Below are 22,763 nucleotides of genomic sequence, written 5' to 3'. Positions count from 1 at the left end.
GCTGAGGAAAAACACCATCTGTCTTCCACACACTACTACTGCACACATACATGCACTTGCACATACACACGTGCAAGTGCATACAATGGACGCATGAACACGCAGAATACATCTAATATCTTAAGTCTAGGAGCTGCAGAATGATCATAAATTAAAGAAACAGTATAGCTGAATATGATGGCTCACTCTTCTAATCTCAGAGGCAGGAGGATTGCCTACATTGAGTTCAAGGCTAGCCAGCTCCACAGTGAAACCCTGTCTCAACAACAACAACAACGACAACAACAACATATAAACATGTTTGCCAGGACCGCTAAGAACTTTCAGATTCAAGGGAGTCACCATAATGATGTTTAAGACTTGGGATAAGCTGGTTGTGGAGGCGCATTGCGTGCCTGTGATCCCAGTGTGCGAGAGGCTGAAGCACCAGGACTGCCTTGAGTTTGCAGCTCGGCTGAACGAGAGAGTGAGATGCTGCCAAAAGAAAGAAAGAGAGAGAGAGAGAGAGAGAGAGAGAGAGAGAGAGAGAGAAGAAAGAGAGAGAGAAAGAAAGAGAGAAAGAAAAGAAAGAGAGAAAGAGAGAAAGAGGGAGAGAGGGAGAGAGGGAGGGAGGGAGGGAGGGAGGGAGAGAGAGAGAGAGAGAGAGAGAGAGAGAGAGGGAAAGAGGGAGAGAGGGAGGGAGGGAGGGAGAGAGGGAGGGAGGAAAAGAAAGGGGGGAAAAGGGGTTGGGGATTTAGCTCAGCGGTAGAGCACTTGCCTAGCAAGCACAAGGCCCTGGGTTCGGTCCTCAGCTCCAAAAAAAAAAAGAAAGGGGGAAAAGCCTATAATCCAAGCTCTAAGCTCTAAGTACTTCTGAAATGTAGAGAATTTGAAATCAAGAGTATCAAGAGTTCAAGGTCATCTTTGTCTATACAGCAAGATTGAAAGCCATCCTGGGCTATATATGATCCTCTCAACCAAATAAAAAAAGAAAGGGAGGAAAAAGAGGGAGAGGAGGAGAGAAGATGCAGAGTACAGAAGATGGATACAGAGGAGAGAAAGGCATAGAGGAACATAAATAACCCCAGAAAAAGAACACAGACAACCTACAAAAAATCAGAAATTAAAGGCATCAGATTTTCCAAAGGCCATACTATAAGTCAGGAGAAAATAAGCAATAGTCTTCAAAATTAAGAGGAGAAAGATAATTGTTGACCTAGGACTTTCTCACCCAATGGTCTGTTAAGTGTGAGTGGTAGCACATGCTTTTAAGGTGGGTCTCTGGGTTTGAGGCTAGCCTTGTCTACATGGTGAGTTTCGGGTCAGCCAAGGCTGCATAGTGAGACCCTATCTCAAGAACTACAGTAACAAAGCACTCCAAACATTTAAACCTTCTTATCCATCCTGTTCAGGGGATTTTACTAAAACTACAGGATACACAAAGAAAGACTGGCTGGCTGAAGGAAAGGGAAACTGGCAGTGGGAGGCAGGGGACTCCCAAGTTAAAGGAGGCACTGGAATACGGAATGTAGGAAATGCAGCAAGAGTGAGAAGTGGAACAAAGCTTACTAGTGAAAAACATAGGCAATGAATAACTCCAGATAAAACATAAAGTTGAAAAAGACAAAGAACAGCCATAATACAAACAACTCGACTGGTCGGTGACTTATTTAATAACTGGAGCTATATAAGCAGCTGACATGCAGATCTCAAAACCATGATTAATACTTGAGGAGGGGGTGGACTAGAAGGAAGATATATCTTTACAGACGTGGGTGATAAGAGACCTACAGTGCCAGATAGCTGAGAATGGCAGTTCAGATGAACGAGTACAGATTTACCCATGAAATACAGATTTACAGCTGAGATTCCACTAAAAGGAGCTTCTTCTGGTGACCAGTAATAGGCCTGGTGAGGGACAACACAATGTTATTATTACTATTATTATTATTATTATTATGCCTTTTTTAACTATGTGTAAATATTTCTTTGAAAAATATGGAATAAAGTTTTGAAATAAAGTTTTTGAACAAAAAGAAAAACTTTGGCACAATAGCGACGAGATTCTGGAATCATCTCCCCTGCCTCTGCCCACCCCCTGGCAGAAGTACCTGTTCATTGGTAACTCCTGGGCGTAGCGTGCCATGCTTGTAATCCTCCAGCAGTTGCACAGCCTCTCTGAGACGTTTCTGTGGAGGAAGGAAAAGAGACACTGTGTGGCATGAGACCAGTACTTCAGGAAGTTCTTCCTTCGTGAGACTACCTCAGCATCAGCCAGAGTGAGTGTTCACAGTGCATGGCCACAGCCCTCAGAATGCACACGAGACAGTAGGAAGGGTCCTGCCTAAATGTCCTTCCACAGAGACCTGGTTCAATAGCAGTGGTATGATAAACAACAGATCAGGCCAGCCCAACCAGAAACTGAAGTAAAAATCAGAAGATGATTTAGTCAGTAAAGTGCTTGCATGCAAGTACAAGGACCTGGGTTCAAACCCCTGGAATACACTAAAACACAAACATGAGGTAGTGCATACTTAGAATCCCAGCGCTTGGGATGAAACAGGAACTCCTGGGGCTTGCTGGGTAGACAGCATAGCCTGCTTGGTGAGCTCCAGGCCAGTGAAAGACCTCAAAAACAAAAAGGTCAACAGCACCTGGGGAACCACATCTGAGGTTGACCTCTGGCCTACACACACACGCACACACACACACACACAGAGTAAGTAATTTAGTAATTTTTTTTAAAAAATACTAACAGATTTACCTACTCAAGTACTTATGGCTACAATACTTGACAGAGAGAGATGAGGAAAAGAGGGTTAAATTTCAATTTTTGACAAAGAACAGTGTAGAAGGCAGCCTTCATTCACCAAGAGACTTGAATAAAGACGTTTACAACAGCTCTCAAACATGGCTAAGATTACAGCTAACTGATGGGAGTGTAGATAAGTAAACTGGATTATACGAGCTCAATAAAACACCACACAATAACTTTCCAGGAGTGGTGGTGTCTGCCTGCAGTACCAGCATTAGAGACAGAGGCAGAGGAACCCTGACTTCCAGCTGGTTGGGACCACACACTGTTCCAAGCCGGCATACACTAAACAGTGAGACTCTGTCTCAAAGAGAGGCAAACAAGCCAGGTGCTATGACATACTTTTAAATCCCAGCAGATCTCTGTGAGTTTATAGCTAGCCCGGTCTGCATAGTGAGTTCCAGACAGCGAGGGCTACACAGATCCCTGAAGGAGGGCAGGGGAGGGGGAAGGACAGCGCTGAGAGAGAGATGATAATTTACTTCCTAGGTGGTAGCATACTCCAATACCAGCACTTGTGAGGTGGAACCAGAAGGATCAGGAGTTCAAGCCAGCTTGATGACATAGTGAGTCTGAAGGCAGCCTGGGCCACACAAGAAACCAAGCAGAAAGAGAGAGGAAAGGAGGAAAGGAAGGAGGGAGGGAGGGAGGGAGGGAGATTATATAACTGAAAGAAGGGCGGTGTACGTCTGTAATCCTAGCACCGCTGAGGTGGAGGCAGGTCCACCAGAAGATGGAGTTGCACGACCTTGGTAACACAGGAAGTTCAAGAGCAGCCCATGTCATACAAGATCAATGTGGGGGGAGGGGGCTAGAAAACTATGACGACCTTACAACACAGGTGACTCTTGCTGGCAAATGGACCTTCTAAAGATAGTCACCCCGTATCCAAATCTCCCAGAGTCTTCTAGAATGTTTCTACATCCATTCCATATCCAAGTCTAAGTGGCTGGGTTAGGGTTTCATTGTTGGGAAGGAACTCTTATAAAGGAAGACGTTTAATAATGGCTGGTTTACATTTTCAGAGGTTTAGTCCATCATCATCATAGCAGCATGCAGGCAGATATGGTGCTGGAGGAGCCAAGACGTTTTAATCCAAAGCCAGCCAGGAGGAGACTGGCATTCCATACTAGACAGAGCCTGAGTGTAAAAGCCACATCCCCTTAGTGACACATTTACTCCAACAAGGCCACACCTCCTAATAGTGCCACTCTCTGAGCCATGCACTAAAACACATGAGTCTATGGGGGCCTGACCTATTCAAACCACCACAGTGCCCTCGCCTTGATTACCGAGGGGTTTCCTGACTGTCTTGACACCTAGAGGGTGGTCAATGTGAGGAGGTCTGACCTGAGGCTAGATCATAAAGTCTTGAACTTTCTTTCACTTTGCTCTCAAGATGGCCCCTGTCTTAGGAGCAGCCCCCATACTGTAAGGAAACTCGGTCAGCTCAGGAAGGACCCAGGGCAAGAGCAGCAAGCCTCAGGGCACTCATCGGAGGCAGCACACACTCACCCACCACATTTCCTGAGTCTGTCCGTTTCCAAAATGGATTCTTTGCTTCCTTCCCTACCTGCCTGCTCCCCTCTCCTCCAACCATGTAAACAATTTATGATGTTTACAGAACACAGCAGCCAGAGCAACACATGACGGACACACTTGGAATCCTAGCACATGGGAGGCAGAGGAAGGAGGATGAGGACCTCAAGGCCAGCCTGGGCCACACAGTGAGCAAAGACCAGCCTGGGCTACAGAATAAGACCCTGCTTCATAAAACAAAGATGGTTCTGTGCTTAAGCAAACATACTGCTTTTACAGAGGACCCAAGTGTGATTCCCAGCAGCCATGTCAGAAGGCTCACAAACACTTGTAATTCCAATACCAGGATCTGACGCCCTCTTCTGGCCTCCACGAGCACTGCACTCACACGCACAAACTCCCACACACATTTAAAAAAAATTTTTTTTTTCTTTTTTTCGGAGCTGGGGACCGAACCCAGGGCCTTGTGCTTGCTAGGCAAGCGCTCTACCACTGAGCTAAATCCCCAACCCCTTAAAATTTTTTAAACCAACAAAGAAACTGAATACTGCGGTACACGCTTGAAATCAGAGCGCCCAGGAAGCCGAAGCAGGAGGATCTCAACAAGTTTGAGGCTGAAAGAAGAAAAAAATGGGAAATGAAGACATCAAAAGAAGTAGGAAAGGAGACTGGAAAATGGCTCGGCAGGTAAGAGCACTGACTGCTTCTTCCCGAGGACCCGGGTTCAATTCCCAGCATCCACATGGCAGCTCACAAAAGAAGCAGAAAAACATGAAAACATAAAAACTCATTCCCAGACACCGTTCACCACACAGCAAAAGCTTGGCTTTTCTTCTAGACTCTGAATATTTTTCTTTCCTTCCTTTTTGTGTTTGTTTGTTTGTTTTGGGGGTAGGGCTTCACTTTGTAGCCCAGGTTACCCTAGATTTCACCATGTAGCTGGCCTCTAACTTGTGGACTGTCCTCCTGCCTCAACTTTCCAAGTGCTCAGACAGCAGGTGCACACAACTGGCCTTGTGTCTCAGTCAAACTGGACCACAGTTGTTTCAATTCTCTTAGGCAGCATAAGGATTTAGTGCAGGATTTAGCACTTGAACTAAGTTTCATTAAACCTTTGCCAGGCACCCCGGACCCCAAGCACCCCAAAAACTCCTAGAGAAGCTCAGGTCCCCCAAGGCTGAGTGGCTTCTTCCTGCTGCCTGAGCCTCTCAGGACCCGGACAATGCATGCTTTACTTTCTAGCGACATGCAGTAAAAGGCCCTGGATTCTCATTATCTCTCCCACCCCAGGGATTCTCCTGAGTTCCTATAACAACCTGGCCAGGTTCCATCTCATTTGACACAGTCATCAAAGGCAGCCCCAAGCCAAAAGAATCAGTTCCAATAAAGCCCTGAGCTTGGCAAAGAGAGTAAGGAGGACGGAGAGCCAAAGTTCCTGCAGACAGGCCTGAGGGCCCAGTGCGGAGAAAGCTAGAAGGGACGTTTTAACTCTGGGCCTGTACGATGGGGTTGACCTAAGTCTTGCTCAAAGGTCCTGTGGGATGGACAAGGCCCCAGCCACCTGTGTAGAGAGGCCACATAAGCTGGTTACACTAGGGAGGCTTTGAGCTCGGAAGAAATGTCTCCCTGCTATAGCCTCCTCTCCAGCCACTGTATTATGGTGCTTGGCGGAAGGCCCTTGAGGAGGGGGAGTGCTGGGAGGTCAGTGCTGGGTGAGCTTGGCAGGAAGTCTTTTCAACCAGGAACAAACAAGCAGCCAGCCGCTGAATATGAAAACTTGGAGGGGCCCAGCTGGCTCTGAGGAGGCTGCTAGGCTGTGGCCCCTGCCTGAAGTCCCAGACAAGGAGCAGATTGGCCAACCATGCTGCTTCCCAGCTCCCATCACCAGCCCACCTGCCTACAGCCAGCCTCAAGAGGTACTATGAGCCTCTCTCCATATTCCACAGGGTACGGTCTCTAGAGGCCCTCTGCAAACACATGTACCGGGAGGCAGGCGTTAGCAGCAGACGATTGGCGAGAACAGCGCTTGTCCCCCGGTCCTGCTAGAAAGCCCTAAGCAGAGATGAGTAGGAAGCAAAAGTACGGGCCTGGAGATTGGGGGAGCTGGGTCAGAGGCAGAGAGTCATGGGAAATAAGGATATAAAAAGGGACGTGGGAGGTGGGGAGGTGGTGCACATCTATAAGCCCTTACTCCAGAGGTGAAAGCAGCAGAATTGGGAATCCAAGGCTAAGCCCAGCTACATAGTGAGTTCGACGCTATCCTGCGCTACATGAGACTCAATATCAAAAAATAAACAAGAGGTGTCCCAGAGACAACCCCCCCCAAAAAACAACTCAGGTTACTACCATTGCTCTTGGTTGACCACCAGAACTGGATGGTAAGACAGTATTCTAGAAGAAGGAACCACACAGGTCACAGGACAGGGAGAAATCAGGTACTGACTAATCACAAAGCACCCTTCCTACTGGCTAGCCCTCATAGCACAGAAGGTGACACACAGGCTACTGGGAGAGAAGAGTCATCACCAGCTTTACTTAGTGAGGAACTACACTAGCAACCAATATGGCAGGACTTGCCTATGGGTGCAGCAGTGGCGTGGATGTTATGGGGGTAACCAAGCGCTTTCTGGTTAGAGTGGAGAGCCATTCCACAGGAGGAAAACCATGTCTGGCACTGTAAACGTGGCCTAGATCAGAGGGCTGGGGAGCGTACAGGCTTCATGGATGTAGACACAGTATCGAGCCATTTTCTAAATTCCCATCTCTACCTGTACATTAGTGCAGCCCTCAGACTTCATCCGAGACTTTTCGGTCTAAGGGCAGAGACGAAGTGTCTCAGCCATAACTGGGACACCAATATCAACCCCCAGCCCCAAGGCTCAGCCCTATCACTGAAGAGGGACGGGGAGGAGACAAAAGAGCGTCTTCTTGACACGACAGCCACTGCGTTTGTGAGCTCACAGCAATTACAATTGCTTTCACAAGACCTGTACAAGACCAAGCTAATTAACATTCCAACATGGAGGTGGCTCATGAATTGATGAGCCCCAACCCCTAGCAAAGGAGTTATTGATAGATGATGGCGTCTGGTAAAGGGAGAGCCCGTTTTCTTCAAGGGTGTAGCCTCTGTAAGTTGACGGTGCTCCGGTAGCTGACCACATGCCGGTGAGTATCAGACCAGCACAGATTGTAATAGTGGGTTATATTTTTAAGTGATATATAGTGGGGTAGTTTGAATGAATGGGACGTGTATATTTGCGGGCTTAGTGCTGGATTTGTGAACTCTTTGTAAAGCTTAGGGGTGTTGACTTTTTTGGAGGAGGTCTATCCTTGGGAGTAGGCTTTGAGGTTCCAAGAGCCCACGTGAGACCCGGTGCCTCTCTTTGCCTGTGGATCAAGATGTAAAGTTCTCAGCTATTGTCCCAACACCACACCTGCATGCCACCATGCTCCCCATCATGATGATAAGGTACTAAACCTCTGGGACTGTAGGCCAGCCCCATAAATGCTTTCCTTGTAAGAGTTGCCTTGTCATGAGATCTCGTCACAGGAATAGAACAGTGACTAAGACAGAGCATGAAGCTGGGGGAGTGTGGGAGTAGATCTGAGAGGAGTTAAGAGGAGGAGTTGGGGTGAATATGACCAAAATTGGATGAATGTATGAAATTTTCAAAGAATAAAAGTTTTTTGTTTTTTGTTTTTTTTTTTTGGACAGGGTCTCTCTGCATAACCCTGGTTGTCATAAACTATGTAGACCAGGCTGACTTCAAACCCAGAGATCCAAAATAATCTTTCCTGGAACCATAACCCATTTCCAAATACAGTACAAATTTCTCAAAACCTCTGGGATGGCATCTTCACCATCAGCTTGACCACATCTGGACTTAACCCGAGCTGCAGGGTGTCCCTGTGGGGGATTCTTCTTGATTGGATCATTCCAGTCAAGAAGACCCACCCTAAATCCAGATCCTTTGAGGTGGAAGGCCCACATTAAACCTGGACCACACCTTCCGGTGGCAATCTGTATACAGGGCACAGGAGAAGCACTTGTGGCGAGTTCATGCCTTCGCTGGCATCAGAGCCTGCTTCTTCAGGTCGTAGTACACACTGAGACACCCAGCCTTGTAGACCAAACAACTATTGGATTCTTAGACTTTCTACTGGGAGACAGCCATTGTTGCAAGAGTTAGACCACTGCCTGACTGTAAGGCACTGTAGTTAAATCCCACTTATATAATATATATTCCTCCTGTAGCTCCATTTCTCTAGAGAACCTGGATTAATACACCCTGTGCAGCTAAGCAGGAGTGCCAGAAGGAATCAAATATATAATTTACTATCTACTCTTCAGTATGGATAACACAAGATGGCAGCAGGAACATCTGGTGGAGAGCTGAGGAGAGGGAGAAGAGAGAGGAAGGCAGAGGGAGAGGATGGGAGGAGAGGGGAGATAAGAGAGTAGAGAAGAAGGGGGAGGGAGGGAAAAGGAGGGGACGGAGAGGAAGAAAAGGGAGGGAATATAAGGAGGGGGAGGAGAAAAAAGAGAAAAGGCAGAGAAAGGGAGAAGAGAGGAAGAGAGAGAAGGAAAGAGGCCCTTTTTACACCATTTAAAACTGAACCCAGGGCCCGTGGGATGGTTCATTAGGTAAAGGTACTTGAAACCAGGTCTGGTAACCTTAGTTAACAGAAGCCACATGGTGGATGAAGAGGACTGAGTCCCGAAAGTCTTCTGACCTCTACTCACACATACATTCATATACAATAAAAAAAAAAAAAAAAAGAGCCCAAACAATGGGTACATAGGATGTGCCAGGCAGACCAGGAAGGCTAAGCAGGAGAGACTGGGATGGGGAACTAATAGGCAGTAAGTCTCACAGCTGCCAGGGAAGCCTGAGGCTCAGCACCTCCTGCCTTGACTATTCTATGCTGATGCTTATCTCAGGGCTGGCCTTGTGTCTGCTAAGAAATTCAAGCAGAGGAGCTCGGGGTCACAGTGCTGCAAGCAGTCCACAGCCTTCCCTTGTCATGTTCCAGTTTCCTTTATGTTGCTGTTACAAACGCGCTGAACAAAGGCAAAGTAGAAATGGAAGGATTCATTTGGCTTCATTTCCATGTCACCATCTATCACAGAGGGAAGTCAAGGCAGGAACCCAAAGGCAGAGAACACAGAGGGATACTGCTTGTTGGCTTAATCTCTGGCTTACTCACTAACAGGCCAATGCTGAGCTAGCATTAATATACAGCCCATGAACACCTACCTAGGGAAAGTGCTACCCACAGTGGACCCGGCCCTCCTACATCAATTAAGACAGTTCCTCACAGACATGCCCATATGCCAACATAATCTAGGCATTCTACAAACAAGGCTTTTCTTTCATATGACCCTAGGACAGCGGCTCTCAACCTTCCTAAGGGTTGCTACTGCAACCCTTTAATACAGTTCCTTGTGGAGTGGTAACCCCAACCATAAAATTTTTTTTTTCTTTTTTTTTGGAGCTGGGGACCGAACCCAGGGCCTTGCACTTGCTAGGCAAGTGCTCTACCACTGAGCTAAATCCCCAACCCCTCATAAAATTATTTCATTGCTACTTCATAACTATAATTTTGCTACTGTGAAGAATGATGTAAATATCTAATATGCAGGATATTTGATATGCAGCCTCCATGGGGGTTGTGACACAGGTTGAGAATGATTGCTCTGGGCTATGTCAAGTTGGTAATTAAAGATAATTTGGTCACCATCCTAAACCCTTTCTTCTACCATCCGAGGAGAGCAGGCTAAACTTGGTTAGCTAAGTCCTTGTCCCCCACTGGCTATGAGCCATGTTCTCCAAGGCCAAAGGGAGAAAGAACCAAGGACATACAGTTTTCCCCAAAGCTGACCCTCAGTCATCAAAGGACCAAGGAACTAAGTTGGTACATTCTGCTGGAGGACTGGTGGTATACCCTGTAGGAAACCAATGGCCATATGCCTAAAAGCTTTGAAAAACCAACTCTCTTAGTTAGGGTTTTACTGCTGTGAGCAGACACCATGACCAAAGCAATTGTTATAAAAAGACATTTAATTGGGGCTGGATTACAGATTCGGAGGTTCGGTCCATTATCATCAAGATGGGAGCATGGCAGCATCCAGGCCTGCAGGTAGAGGTGAAAGTTCTACATCTTCATCTGAAGGCTGTCAGCAGAACACTGACTTCCAGGCAGCTAGAATGAGGGTCTTAAAGCCCACACCCTCAGTGACACACCCACTCCAAGGCCACACCTACACCAACAAGGCCACACCTACTCCAACAGGGCCGCATCCTCTAATAGGGCCACTCCCTGGGCTGAGCATATACAATCCATCACACCAACTATGACCTAAATTATATTAAGGAAGAAAAGAGTATGGCCTGCTGAGATGGCTCAGTAGTTAAGAGCATGTGTTGCTCTTGCAGAAGTCCTGGGTTTGGTAGCCAGCACCTATCATGTTCAGTGTGGTAGGATCACAAAAAATGCGGCAAAATAGACAAAAACTTGACATGCAGTTGGATAGGGGTGTGTGTATGTGTGTGTGTGTGTGTGTGTGAGAGAGAGAGAGAGAGAGAGAGAGAGAGAGAGAGAGAGAGAGAGAGTGTACATGTGGGTTTGGATGTGGGTGTATGTATGTGCATGTGCAGAGACCAGATGAAGATATCAGTATCCTGCTTTATAACTCTCTTGCCATTATTCCTTTGAGACAGAGTCTCTCACTGGACCAGGAGCTAGACTGGTGGACAGCAAGCCACAGGAGTCCATCTCTGCCTCTGACAGTGCTGGCACACAGTCCACACCGGTCTTTCGACATGAGTTCTGGAAATCCAAGCCCACGTCCTCATGCTTACACAGTGAGCCATCTTCCCAGCCTCTTGGGCATTTAACCTTACAGATCCCATTAGAGGAGGGCCAGTGAGGTGGCCCAGCAGGGAAAGGCAGTTACCACCAAGCCTGACAGCTGAGTTATCCCCCAGGCCCCACATGGTAGGACAGAACTGACTCCATAAGTTGTTCTGTGACCTCACATTTGCAGTGAGGCATATAAACACAATCTCTCCCTCCCTCACCCACCCCCCCACAAACAATAAATTAAAATGTAATTCAACTTTTACAAACCTGAATCCATCTAAAAGGCCAATAATAAAAAACTATTTAAAATTGTAGATCATGACGATGTGGTAAGTTGTTATGTAGTGGCTAATCATGCCTTCCTTTCTTTGTACTAGGATGCTGCACAAGTTATACTTGTGCAGGAGTCACGATAATCTCTGAACAGTTCCATTTTTAGCATTTGTGCTACTAAAGTGAGCAATTTTTACCTAGCCCCATAAATAAGTCTTAAAAGAGGAAAAAACTGAGAGGGGCTGGAGAGATGGCTCAGGGGTTAAGAGTACACAGGTTTGGTTCCCAGATCCCACACAGTGACTCACATCTGTCACCTAACTCCAGTTCCAGGAGATCCAGCGCCCTCTCCTGGTCTTGGAGGCACCTGCACACATGTGGTACACAGACATGCATGCAGGCAAAACATCCACACATATTAAAAAAAAATGTGTATCATGCTAATTTTAAAAAGAAATCTGTTTTAAAACAATTTTAGATACATATAATTTTTCATGCATTAAAAATAAAGACTAATTTACATACTAATGAGATGTCAGAAGGTGTTGGGAATTGGTTCTAATGCTTTATCTTTTTTTTTTTAAGATTTATTTATTTTATGTACATGAGTACACAGTAGCTGTCTTCAGACACACCAGAAGAGGGTATCAGATCCCATTACAGATGGTTGTGAGCCACCATGTGGTTGCTGGGAATTGAACTCAGGACCTCTGGAAGAGCAGTCAGTGCTCTTAACCCCTGAGCCATCTCTCCAGCCTCTCTAATGCTTTATCTTAATTCAGTTCCCAAAGCCACACTTCCAGATCTGAGGGTCCCTGCCCCCAGGTGGTTTCGATTGATAATAAAATTTGCTGTTCAGCCAATGACTGGGCAGGGAGACAGGGGTGGGACTTTTAAATTTCCAGGGCAAGGGACTGAGAGGGAGAGGAAGAAGAGGGAATCACCATTACTCGGAGGGAGAGGGATCAGATTTAAGAGCTGCAGGAGAGAAAGCATCCAGCGATGCAGGTGGAAAGGGAATGCAGCCCTATGGGGTGGCTGCCCAGAGGGTAACAAGGCAGCAAAGATAAAATATAGATTTAGAAGGTGTTAAGCCAGGAATACCGGAGGGAAGTGTGTGCTAGCAGTGGGGAGGTTTAGAAGTGTCGAGCCATTGAGCTCATCAAGGCATATCAAAATTAGCTGGTGTGTGTGTGGGGGGGGGGTGTGTGTTCATTCGAAAATCCAGAGAGCTCTTAGGCAAGTGCAGTGTGCATGTGACACCACCCCCAGTCAAAATGGTTTAAACAATTCACCACTACATGAAGATGTTTATTTTTACAAAAGAATTAAATCTCAGTAAGGTATAGCATGCACATCTGTGATGCCAACACTCAGGAGGCAGAGGTAGGAGGATTGCTGCAAGTTCCAGCCCAATCTGGCCTACAGAGTGAGTTCTAGGTCAACCTGGTCTACATAAATGAGTTCCAGGTCAGACAAAACCACATAGTGAAACTCTATCCAAAAAACAAAACTGATAATAACAATTCTAAATCTTGGCTGGGTATCTGGTATTGTAGAGTGTAAGACATCAACAGTTTCCAGAGCTGACAGATATTCTGACTTTATAAGCAATGCTGAGTTCATTACCTCACATAAATACATACTGCAAAATGGCAAAAGTCTGTTTTAGGGCCATTTTAAAAATTCCTAGAAAGTGTTCTAATGCCTTTGGAATTCATCTTATGATTTTTATGATTTTTAATTTTTTAGTTTTGTTCTTTCTCATAATATAATTAAATGTTTGTTTTTTAATGAAACTCAAGTTAACACTAGGAATTTTTGCACATGTGTATGTATGTGTGAGTGCATGTGAGTGGAATGTTTAAGATGTGTGTGTGTGTGTGTGTGTGTGTGTGTGTGTGTGTGTGTGTGTGTGTAGGTCAGAGGTCATTTCTGGTGTCTTTCTCTATTGCTCTGCACCTTCTTCTCCAAGACAGAGCCTCTCTTTGAACCTGGAGCTCTTGGACTAGCCACAGTAGATAAACAGCAAACACCAGGGATCCCCTCTTCTCCATTGCTGGGGTTACAGACACAGAACACCACAGCCAGCTTCTCATGTGTGTGCTGGGGACCCAACCTCAGGTCCTCAGACCAACTGAGCCAGATCTCCAGCCCCAGCAGTGACACTTTGAGAGGAAGTCAATGTCCTGTTTCTGAGAACCTCTACTCTTCAGTACCGGTGTCCACCAGTGAACCTGACCCAGATCTGCTGCTAAACGGAGTTGCACCAGGCTGCTCCATGACTTTATCACATCCAGAGGGACCCGGAAGACAGTGAAACACTCAAGCATTTCTATGAGGACTCTGTCCAGAGCATTCCCAAAGCCAGGGAACACTGTTCTGATGTGAGAGGTACCAGTTGTCATGCTGGGTCCCAGAGGAGATGCCCCTGGTGTACAGCCTCCACCATGTGCTCCTGCAGCCTCACCAGGGATGCAGAATTGAGGGGGGCATGGACCATGAAGTGAAGAAGCCTCTGACACCATGAGCTAACACAACTCTTTCCCCTTGAAGCTATTTATACTGGGTGAGATAGCCTCACAGCGACTGCCGGAACCGCTAAACCCACATTTTAGTATAACTAGGCCTGTAGTTTATTTATCATTGTAGTTTTATTTATCATTGTATGTGCACGCTAAGATTGGTGTTCAGTGTCGTATTACAGCTACATAGACGTGGTCCACCCCTCTCACTTTTTCTTGGCATCCTGGGATTGTACTGTTTACCAGGCTGGCACAGCAGGTGCTGTGGCTGCAGAGGCACCTGGCCAGCCCCTGCACACTTGTTTTCTCCCTGTGCAAGGTATTAGAGTCCATCCACCTATCTTCTCAGTGCCAAATGTGTCCAAACATGGCCAGGGGTGTTTCTCCAAGCCAGGTACTGTGTGTGAATCCCTCAGTTCCACAGCGGCCTCTCACTTCCCACAGTGACTTTCCCTGCCTCAAACCCGGATTTGCCGTCTCCCAGTGAGCCCTCTGTCTGTCTTGTGTAACAGCATTTAGAACCCAGGGCCTGAATGCTGGTGTGTTCAAAGGTACTAGAGTGTCACATCTCAGTCCTTTCACTGAGCAAAACCAGAAAACTTGGAAATGTACTAGGCCTGTATGTGTGCGCACATGGTGTGAAGTCTTGGCTTCACACTGATGTCCCTGGGTCAAATGCAATACCTCAGGCTCTTTCTCTAATCTCCCTGCTCCCACAGTGACAGCCCCAGGTCCCAATACCAGTGGTTGTTGGGAGTGATGCCCTTGAAACCTTCCATTATTGATGTTATTATTATGGTAAGAATTAAGTATGACTGGGGTTGGGGATTTAGCTCAGTGGTAGAGCGCTTGCCTAGCAAGCACAAGGCCCTGGGTTCAGTCCTCAGCTCCAAAAAAAAAAAAAAAAAAAAAAAGAACCTTGCAGAGAATTAAGTATGACTGGGTTCATGGAAAATCCCCAGCCAGCTGCAGAAGACTAATACCAATCTGGTGGTCAGGATGAATAATAATATGATAAAGTTGTGACCTTGCTGAGAAATACATCTGACATCAAGATACCCAATAATATGACCTGTAACCTTTCTGAAAAACCAACATCCTGCTGACTAATAGATATGACAAACCTGTGACCTTTCTGACATCCTGTCAACATCAGCTGATTCCCTGACCACACGAATACTGTGTCCTTGGCCTGAGTAAATGTTTCACACTTCCCCACTCTGTCTGTTACCCTGTTATGGTATAAATTCAGTCTTGGAAAAAAATAAAACTGTCACCTTGATCAGACTCTTGTCTTGGCATCCTTCTTCACGTCTCTTGTCCCCCATTCTCCCAGGTACCCTCAGCACCCTCGTTGACAAGTAGTGACTTGGGGTCGTTTGTTTTGTATTTAAACTTTTATTCTTATTTGTGTATACGCACGTATGTGTGTGCATGTGTGTGTATTGGTGTCACAGAGATCAGAAGAGAGCACTGGACGCCTGGAGCTGGAGTTACAGGCAGCTGTGAACTGCTCAGTTGAATTTGGGACCTCTGGAAAAGCATTGAGCCACTTCTGCAGCACCAAAGTTTGTTTTTAACAGAAATTCATGTACTTGAGACAAGATTGGATTCCTGATCCTTCTCCTTCCCCTTCCTAAGTGCTGGGACTGCAGGCTTGGCCACCACCCCATTCTCACATCTACAGTCATTTATTATAACCTACAACACACTCAACATAGCTCTGAATTACTAAATTGATATTACTACTGAGTGGATGTTATTAATATTTCTGAGGCTGAGAGATGGCTCAGCAGTTAAGAGCATTTGCTTCTCTTCCAGAGGACCCTGGTTCAATTCACAGCACATACATGGTGGCTTACAATTGTCTGTATATCCAGTTCCATAGGATCCGATTTCCAGCTCTGGCCTCTGTAGGACACACACACACACACACACACACACACACACACACACTCACACACACGCACACACTCACACACGCACACACGCCATACTATTTCAGCTTGTATTCTGTTTTCAGGATCATAATTTGTTAACCTTTAAATAACCAACTCATGCCACTTTCAGATAAAATTAGGATGAACTTGGACCTCGGTGTGTTGTCTCATGTTGGGAGGCAAAGGCAAGAGGATCATCATGTTTTCAAGGCCAGCCTGGGCTACATAATGAGTTCCAAGATAGCCTAGGCTACAAGGTGAGAGGCTGTCTTTAAAAAAATAAAATAAAATAAATAGGAATATAAACCAGGTGTGGTGGTACAGAACTTCAATATTAGCACTCAGGAGGCAGAAGCAGGTGGATCTCTGTGAGTTCAAGGCCATCCTGGTCATCATGGTGAGTTCCAAGTCAGCTAAGGTGACATTGTAAGACATTGTCTCAAAACAACAAGACAACAATGGATCAGGGAAGAGACCTGTCTGCAGTCTTAGAACGCTGGAACCCGATGCAGGAATTTAGGAGTTTAAGGGTGGCGTCAGCTACATTTGTGAGTTTTGAGGGCAGCCTGAGCAATATAGTGAGCTCCAAGCTAACCTGGCCTAGAATGTAAGACCTTGTCTGCCTCCCCTTCCCCTCAAAAACAAAACAACAAACAAACAAAAGGGTGTCATGTAGCACACAGCCTTGCCTTCAGAGCCTCCCTGGAAGGGTGTGCCATCTCTCGTGGGTCTCTGAAAGCCTCCTTTGCTGAGCTAGATGCTGCACACAGTACCCTGGACAGGAGACTTGGTCCTCCAAGCTCCCAAATCTCCTCGCAGCAGTTTCCTGACCCATATTGACTGTGCCAAGGATTCCTTACAACTTTCTCCAGCAAGGAGTGAGCTCAGCAGAGCCCGCCCTCATCTCTCTGCACCTGACATGCCAATCTTCCAGCTCACCTGTCTTCCTGTTCCCCTTCCCACCATTTGCTCCTCTTCTTCCTTCTCCCCCCTCTCCTCTTTTAGAATCAAAAGGCACAATTCTTTCCCCGCTGTCAAGCACAGCACAGCCTCCTCCTCCTCCTCTGAAGCTCGTTCAAGGCATTCTGAGAACAAAGACAGCCTTCTTCCTAAGAGAAATTACGGCGGATAAAATTGCCTCTGCCTCATTACACATACAAGGGTTGGGATCTTTTTAAAGCTTGGCCGGTTATAAATTGCAAACCAGCAGCTGCAAAACCTTCTGAAGACGCTTCTATCCGCAGACTCCACGGTCGCCTCAGATCTGGGGCTGCCCGCGATCATCCCTCTCTGGGGATCTCCAGCTTACACTGCCACCTCCTCGTGTCCCTTACTGTCCTCCCTGCCCTCAGATCTCCAGCCAAGCAGTCACCACTCCACTGCCTTCCAGCACACCGGCCACAGGCCTGAGAGTAAAGAAGGGTGCCGTAGCCACGAGTCCCAGTATGAGGGGGAGGAGCGGGGTAGCTGAGGGGGCTGGCGTGCCATGTGTCCCACAGCTCAGCACAGCTCTAAGGTCAGAGACTCTTTCTTCTCAGTACCTTTGTTTCTGGTGAGGGCTGAGACTGCTGCCTTGCTGGCCTGGAGGTCCATGTGGGACGCTTACAGACTTTGAGGGAATCATGAGTTTTTGAGAATACAAACTACCCAAGAGGCCCCCGTTGCTCCTAGAAACAATTCTCAACTCCTGTATGGCAGTGAAGAGAAAGGCCTGGAAGACCATCATACGTCTATGTATGCTGAAGGGGGCATGTGTGAGCTGAACAATGTCTGAAAGTTGCTGTTGCCTGGGTTAATTTCTAATTAGTGAGCTTCGACATTTTAACTGCTAATGGGAAAGGGAGGCATAAGGTTTGATTATTATTAATTAATATTAAGTAGCCGGCCCATCATGGGTTGGTATTATATAAAGAAGTTGTGGTCTTTCAAATGCTAGGCCTGGTAGCGCACGCCTGTAATCCCTGCACTTGTGGAGCAGAGGCAGAAGGATTACAGCGAGTTCAAGGCCAGCTTGAGTTACCTAGTGAGTTCCAGGTCAGCCTAAAGAGTAAGACCCTGTTTTATATTAAAAAAATAATTAATTAATTAATTAAATTAAAATAAAAAATAAAAATGAGTAACAACAACAACAACAAAAAGCAAAGATTTGAAACAAGATGTAGAAGACAAAGTCAAGAGTAAATGAAATGTGGAACAGGAGAGACGAGGGTGTCCTTGGGGGAGAGGGGTGAGTTCCTAGCATCCGGTCCTGCAGCACCTCCTCTATTCCAATCTCCCTGCTCAGGAATCTGAGGAGCTCTGAAGGGCCTCCCAAATCCATCTGTCCCCCCATCAGACCTCCAAGGCCAGCATCAGATCTCCAGCCTTAAGTTAAGCACCAGCCTCCATTTAATCCGTACAAGCAAGTGGCATTTCTGTCAGAATTTCAAAACGAGAATTGTATCTGGTTTTGAACAGTTCTAGAACTTTCTGGAATGAAATATTACTGGGCTCAAAAAGTAGTTTTCAAGTTTGGTGCTCTTCCGAATTTTATGTAGTTACTCCATTATGGAGGATCCAAAGTCTAGGTGTTCAGCAGACTTGGCCTCTTAGAGATGGTCGGGCACTGGGGCCAGTAAAGTTAGGAAGCAAAATGTCCAGGCCTTATGTTCTGGCTGAGGTGTGGTAGGAAACACATACCAGAGTAATCCCATACTTCATGTTCTAGGGTGCCACCCACGTACTCTAGGGGTGGTTTAAAGTCCATGTACCCAAAAAGCCTTGTACTTTCTCCCATCATGCCTTTGGGTTAGTGATATACAAATGTAAGCTTTAGACCTAGCCAGGAAGATTGTGAGTTTGAAGCTTAGCTTGGGCTAATGAGTTCCAGGACAGTCACAGCTACACAGCAAGAGCCCATTCCAAAAAACCAAACCCACAAACAAACAATAGCAATAAAGGAAAAATCTGAAGAAACGGCTTGAGAGCAAGTCCATCCCGAGGCCTATGGATCACTGACAGACAGACAGGTACAGGGCAGTTCTGGCAGTCAGGAGGCTGCCTCTGAGGCTCAGTAAGGAGCTTCAGGGAGCAGGACATTCAGGGTTGGAGCTCAGGTCTGCTGCTGGCTGAGCGATCTTGGCCAAGTTCTGAAACTCAGATTTTTTAACAGGAATGCAAACCCGTTGAGCACCAATTCTGCAGGCAAGGGTGGCTGCTCTCATTCCACCCCAGGGCAGCACTGTGTGCACAATGAGCCTCGACTTTCTACTCTCCATCTGTAGAATGGGATGTGTAATGGGGCAGGTCTTTGTGATTCGGATAAGCTGTAGGATGTGAAACATTTGTAGTCACCACAAAGGTATGGCAAATGTTTGAGAGGGATCAAGATATTTACTCTGCTATGAACATGGCAGAGACATGAGTACAGAATCAAGACGTGAAACTGCAAAGATATGTGTGTTGTGTATCCGTTTAAAAATACAGGGCTGGTGAGACAGCTCAGTGAGTAAAGGCACTAACAAGCATGATGAACTGAGTTCGATTCCCCAGAACCCCACAGGGCAGGAGAGAACCAGTTCTCGTAACTGGCACCATAGCTCACATCTCTTGATATACCTACACATTAAACAAATAAATGTAACACGAAATAAAAATAAGGGGCTGGAGAGATGGCTCAGCACTGACAAGCCCTTGCTTCTCTTCCAGAGGACCCAAGTTCAATCCTTAGAACACCTGTATTGGGCAGCTCACGACTGTAACTTCAGCTCTAAGGCCTCTGACAGCTTCTTCTGGCCTCCTCAGGCACCAGAACACCCATGGTAAATGAACTTCATGCATACATAGATACACACACATGTAAATATAAGTAATAAAAATACATTTTTTAAATAAATAAAGCTAAAAACACAGACTGTCTTGTTCAGCATGTGCTTAATAAGCACGTGCTACGTATATGAAAATGAATCCTCACATTCGATTTTCACATTCATAGGAAAAGACATGCTTCTGAATCTGCCCCTGCAAAGAATTATTCCTTCAGTTTAATAATGCTGATTACTTCTCAGCCTTTTGGTTAAGGTCAAGAGACAACAGTAAGTGTCACACGAGGAAGTGGAGTCATACATTGTTGATGGGAGTGTTGCATGGAAAACCACTTTGAAAAGCAATATGATAGTTTCCCAAAAAGTTAAAACATTTATTTTCCACATTTGCTTTACAAGCTAGCCATCTTGTTCCCAAGGCCAACCTGGTCTACAAAACATAGCCAGGGCTACATTGTGAAACCCTCTCTCAAAAACAGAAAGAGAATACATCCACATGCAGGACGTTCAGAGCAACTTTATTCATAATAGTCAAATGCTGGAAGAGGTCCAGACGTCCGCTAACAAGTCAATGGACAAAGAAATTCTTGAGCATGTTTTCAATGGGACATTTCCCAGCATTAAGAGATGCCTGACTGACAGACACAGCAACACGGGTGAATGTCAAAGCACACACTAGAGGGAAGAGGTGGCTGTGGAACTCTATTAGCACCACAGTCTAGAAACAGCATAACAAGAAGTTGATGGGAGCTGTCGTACTGGCTGGACTTGTGTGTTAACTTGACACAAGCTGGAGTTATCACAGAGAAAGGAACCTCCTTTGAGGAAATGCCTCCATGAGATCTAGCTGTAAGGCATTTTCTTAATTAGTGATCAAGGGTGGGAGGACCCATTGTGGGTGGTGCCATCCCTGGGCTGGTGGTCCTGGGTTCTATGAGAAAGCAGGCTGAGCAAGCCAGGGGAAGCAAGCCGGTAAGCAGCACCCTCCATGACCTCATCAGCTCCTGCCTCCAAGTTCTTGCCCTATGTGAGTTCCTGTCCTGACTTCCTTTGATGATGGACAGCAATGTGGAAGTGTAAGCTGAATAAACCCTTTCCCCCTCAACTTGCATAGTGTTTTGTGCAGGAATAGGAACCCTGAGGAAGGCAGCTGGGGACAGAGAGGATTGGCTCCATGGGCATAAACCAGCTGCAAGAATGATACAAATGCCTCACACCCTGTGTGTATGGACACATTTGCATGTGCACACATATACCTGCAGCTGCATAAGCCTGTGTGTGTGCACTGTGGAGGTCAGAGGTCAGCTAACACTGGGTGCCTTCCTTAATCACTCTATGCCTTTTTTTTTTTTTTTTTTTTTTTTTTTTTTGAGGCAGGTTATTTCAATGAACCTGGAGCTCATCGTGTGACTAGTCTGATTGAGCACCACAGTGATCCTCCTGCTTCCGCCTCCCCAGCTTACTCAGGAAGGCTACTGCACCTGACTTTTTTTTAGTTCATGTGTGTATGGTTTTCCTGTGTGTACGGTTGTCGCACACGTGCTTGCATGTGTGCACGCAGAGGGTGGAGGACAACCACAGTGTCATCCTTGGGTTTGCCATCTGCCTCCTTTGAAACAGCATCTTCCACTGGCCTGGAGCTCACTGACTGGAAGACACTAGCCCACCAGTGAGACCTAGGGCTCCTTTTGTCTCTGACTCCCCAGCACTGAGATTAGAAGTGTGGGCTCCTGCTCTTCACACGATTGAATTCCGATCCTCATGCTTATGAGGCAAGCAATTTACCAACTGAGCCATCGCTCACATGATGGTGGTCATGAGTATGTGGCTGAATATGTCTGTCAAAATTCACAGAACTGTACAGTTTTCGAGGCAAATAATGCCTTAACAGAGCAGACCCTAAAATCTATGGACAAAGGTCGCTTAAGAGGGTAGAGACCTGAGCAAGGAGTATAATGAAAGGTTCCTTTTGCTCTGCTAACCACATCCAGACTGCTTGATCCCCACCCCCAACCCAATCATGACGGAGATCTAGCCCAGGTCTCACACATGTAAGTGAGCACTGTCTGACTGAGCCCCACCTTGGGCCCTGTTTGAACTTTTATGCTGAGTATACAATTTACATAATTGGTAACATTGACACTGAGGTTTCAATAATAGAAATGCTGTTTCTCTCAAAAGGCTACAGTGAGAGCCAATGGAATCGTGGGAGAAAGCTCACAGCAATTGTAGGGATGCCCTCTTGATTGGCTGAGCTAGACAAACACATGGATGTATGACCTTTCTCTCACCTCAATTTCTTCACCTCCTCATCCCTTCTGACGACCCACACATTCCAAAGTGACAAGGAGGTACAAAGGCCTTTTTGCTGGCTGTAACTCACCTCAGTGACAAAGAGTGTTCGAGGATCGATGATGTCCAAGAAGTGCCTGAAGCGACCGTAGAAGGATGTCTGGGGAAGGGAAGAGGAGAGGAGAGTCAGTCAGAGGCTGTACTTAAGCTCAGGATCCTGGTGACCTCATCTCAGGGCTAGGAGCTTCCTAAAATCGACTCAGAGAGAACATTAAAATGCATCATAACCTCTATGTGTGCCACCACACCTGTTAATCTTAGCACTCGGGGGGCAGAGGCAGGTGGATCTCTGTGAGCTGGAGGCCAGTCTGGTCTACAGAGTGAGTTTCTGGACATTCTGAGCTATGTAGAGGCCCTGTCCCAAAACAAACAAACAAACAGAAAAGATACATCATGACTGTGCCGAAGAGATGACTCAACCATTAAGAGCACTTGCTGCTCTTGTAGAGGCCCTAACCTGGTTCCCAGAACCCATATCAGGTAGTTCACAACTCCTATAACTTAGTTCCAGGGGTCCAATGCCCTCTTCTGGCCTCTGTGGGCACCTACATTTACATGTGGTGCACAGACAGACAGACACACACACCTTTAATAGTTATATATAATTCTTGAACCCTTCCTCCAGGTGTCACCCATGTTTTCCTCTCCCTCTGTCCCACCCTCCTGAGATCTA

General features: G+C 46.4%; 1 protein-coding gene across 2 annotated transcripts in view; it reads right to left on the bottom strand.

Annotated features, from left to right (window-relative positions):
- The window catches only part of Sfxn5 (sideroflexin 5), a 120,232-nt gene that overhangs the window by 84,199 nt on the left and 13,270 nt on the right, over positions 1-22,763 (bottom strand). For both annotated transcript variants that reach the window (XM_032906201.1, XM_032906200.1), the window contains exons 2-3: positions 22,122-22,190; positions 2,091-2,168 (exon numbers count right to left, since the gene is read on the bottom strand). In XM_032906201.1, coding sequence (XP_032762092.1) covers positions 2,091-2,168; positions 22,122-22,190 — 147 coding nt within the window. The remainder of the gene's footprint in view (positions 1-2,090; positions 2,169-22,121; positions 22,191-22,763) is intronic.

This window comes from Rattus rattus, chromosome 6, assembly GCF_011064425.1.
Source record: "Rattus rattus isolate New Zealand chromosome 6, Rrattus_CSIRO_v1, whole genome shotgun sequence".
Classification (NCBI taxonomy): Eukaryota; Metazoa; Chordata; class Mammalia; order Rodentia; family Muridae; genus Rattus; species Rattus rattus.
This window is presented reverse-complemented; position numbering and strand designations above follow the sequence as displayed.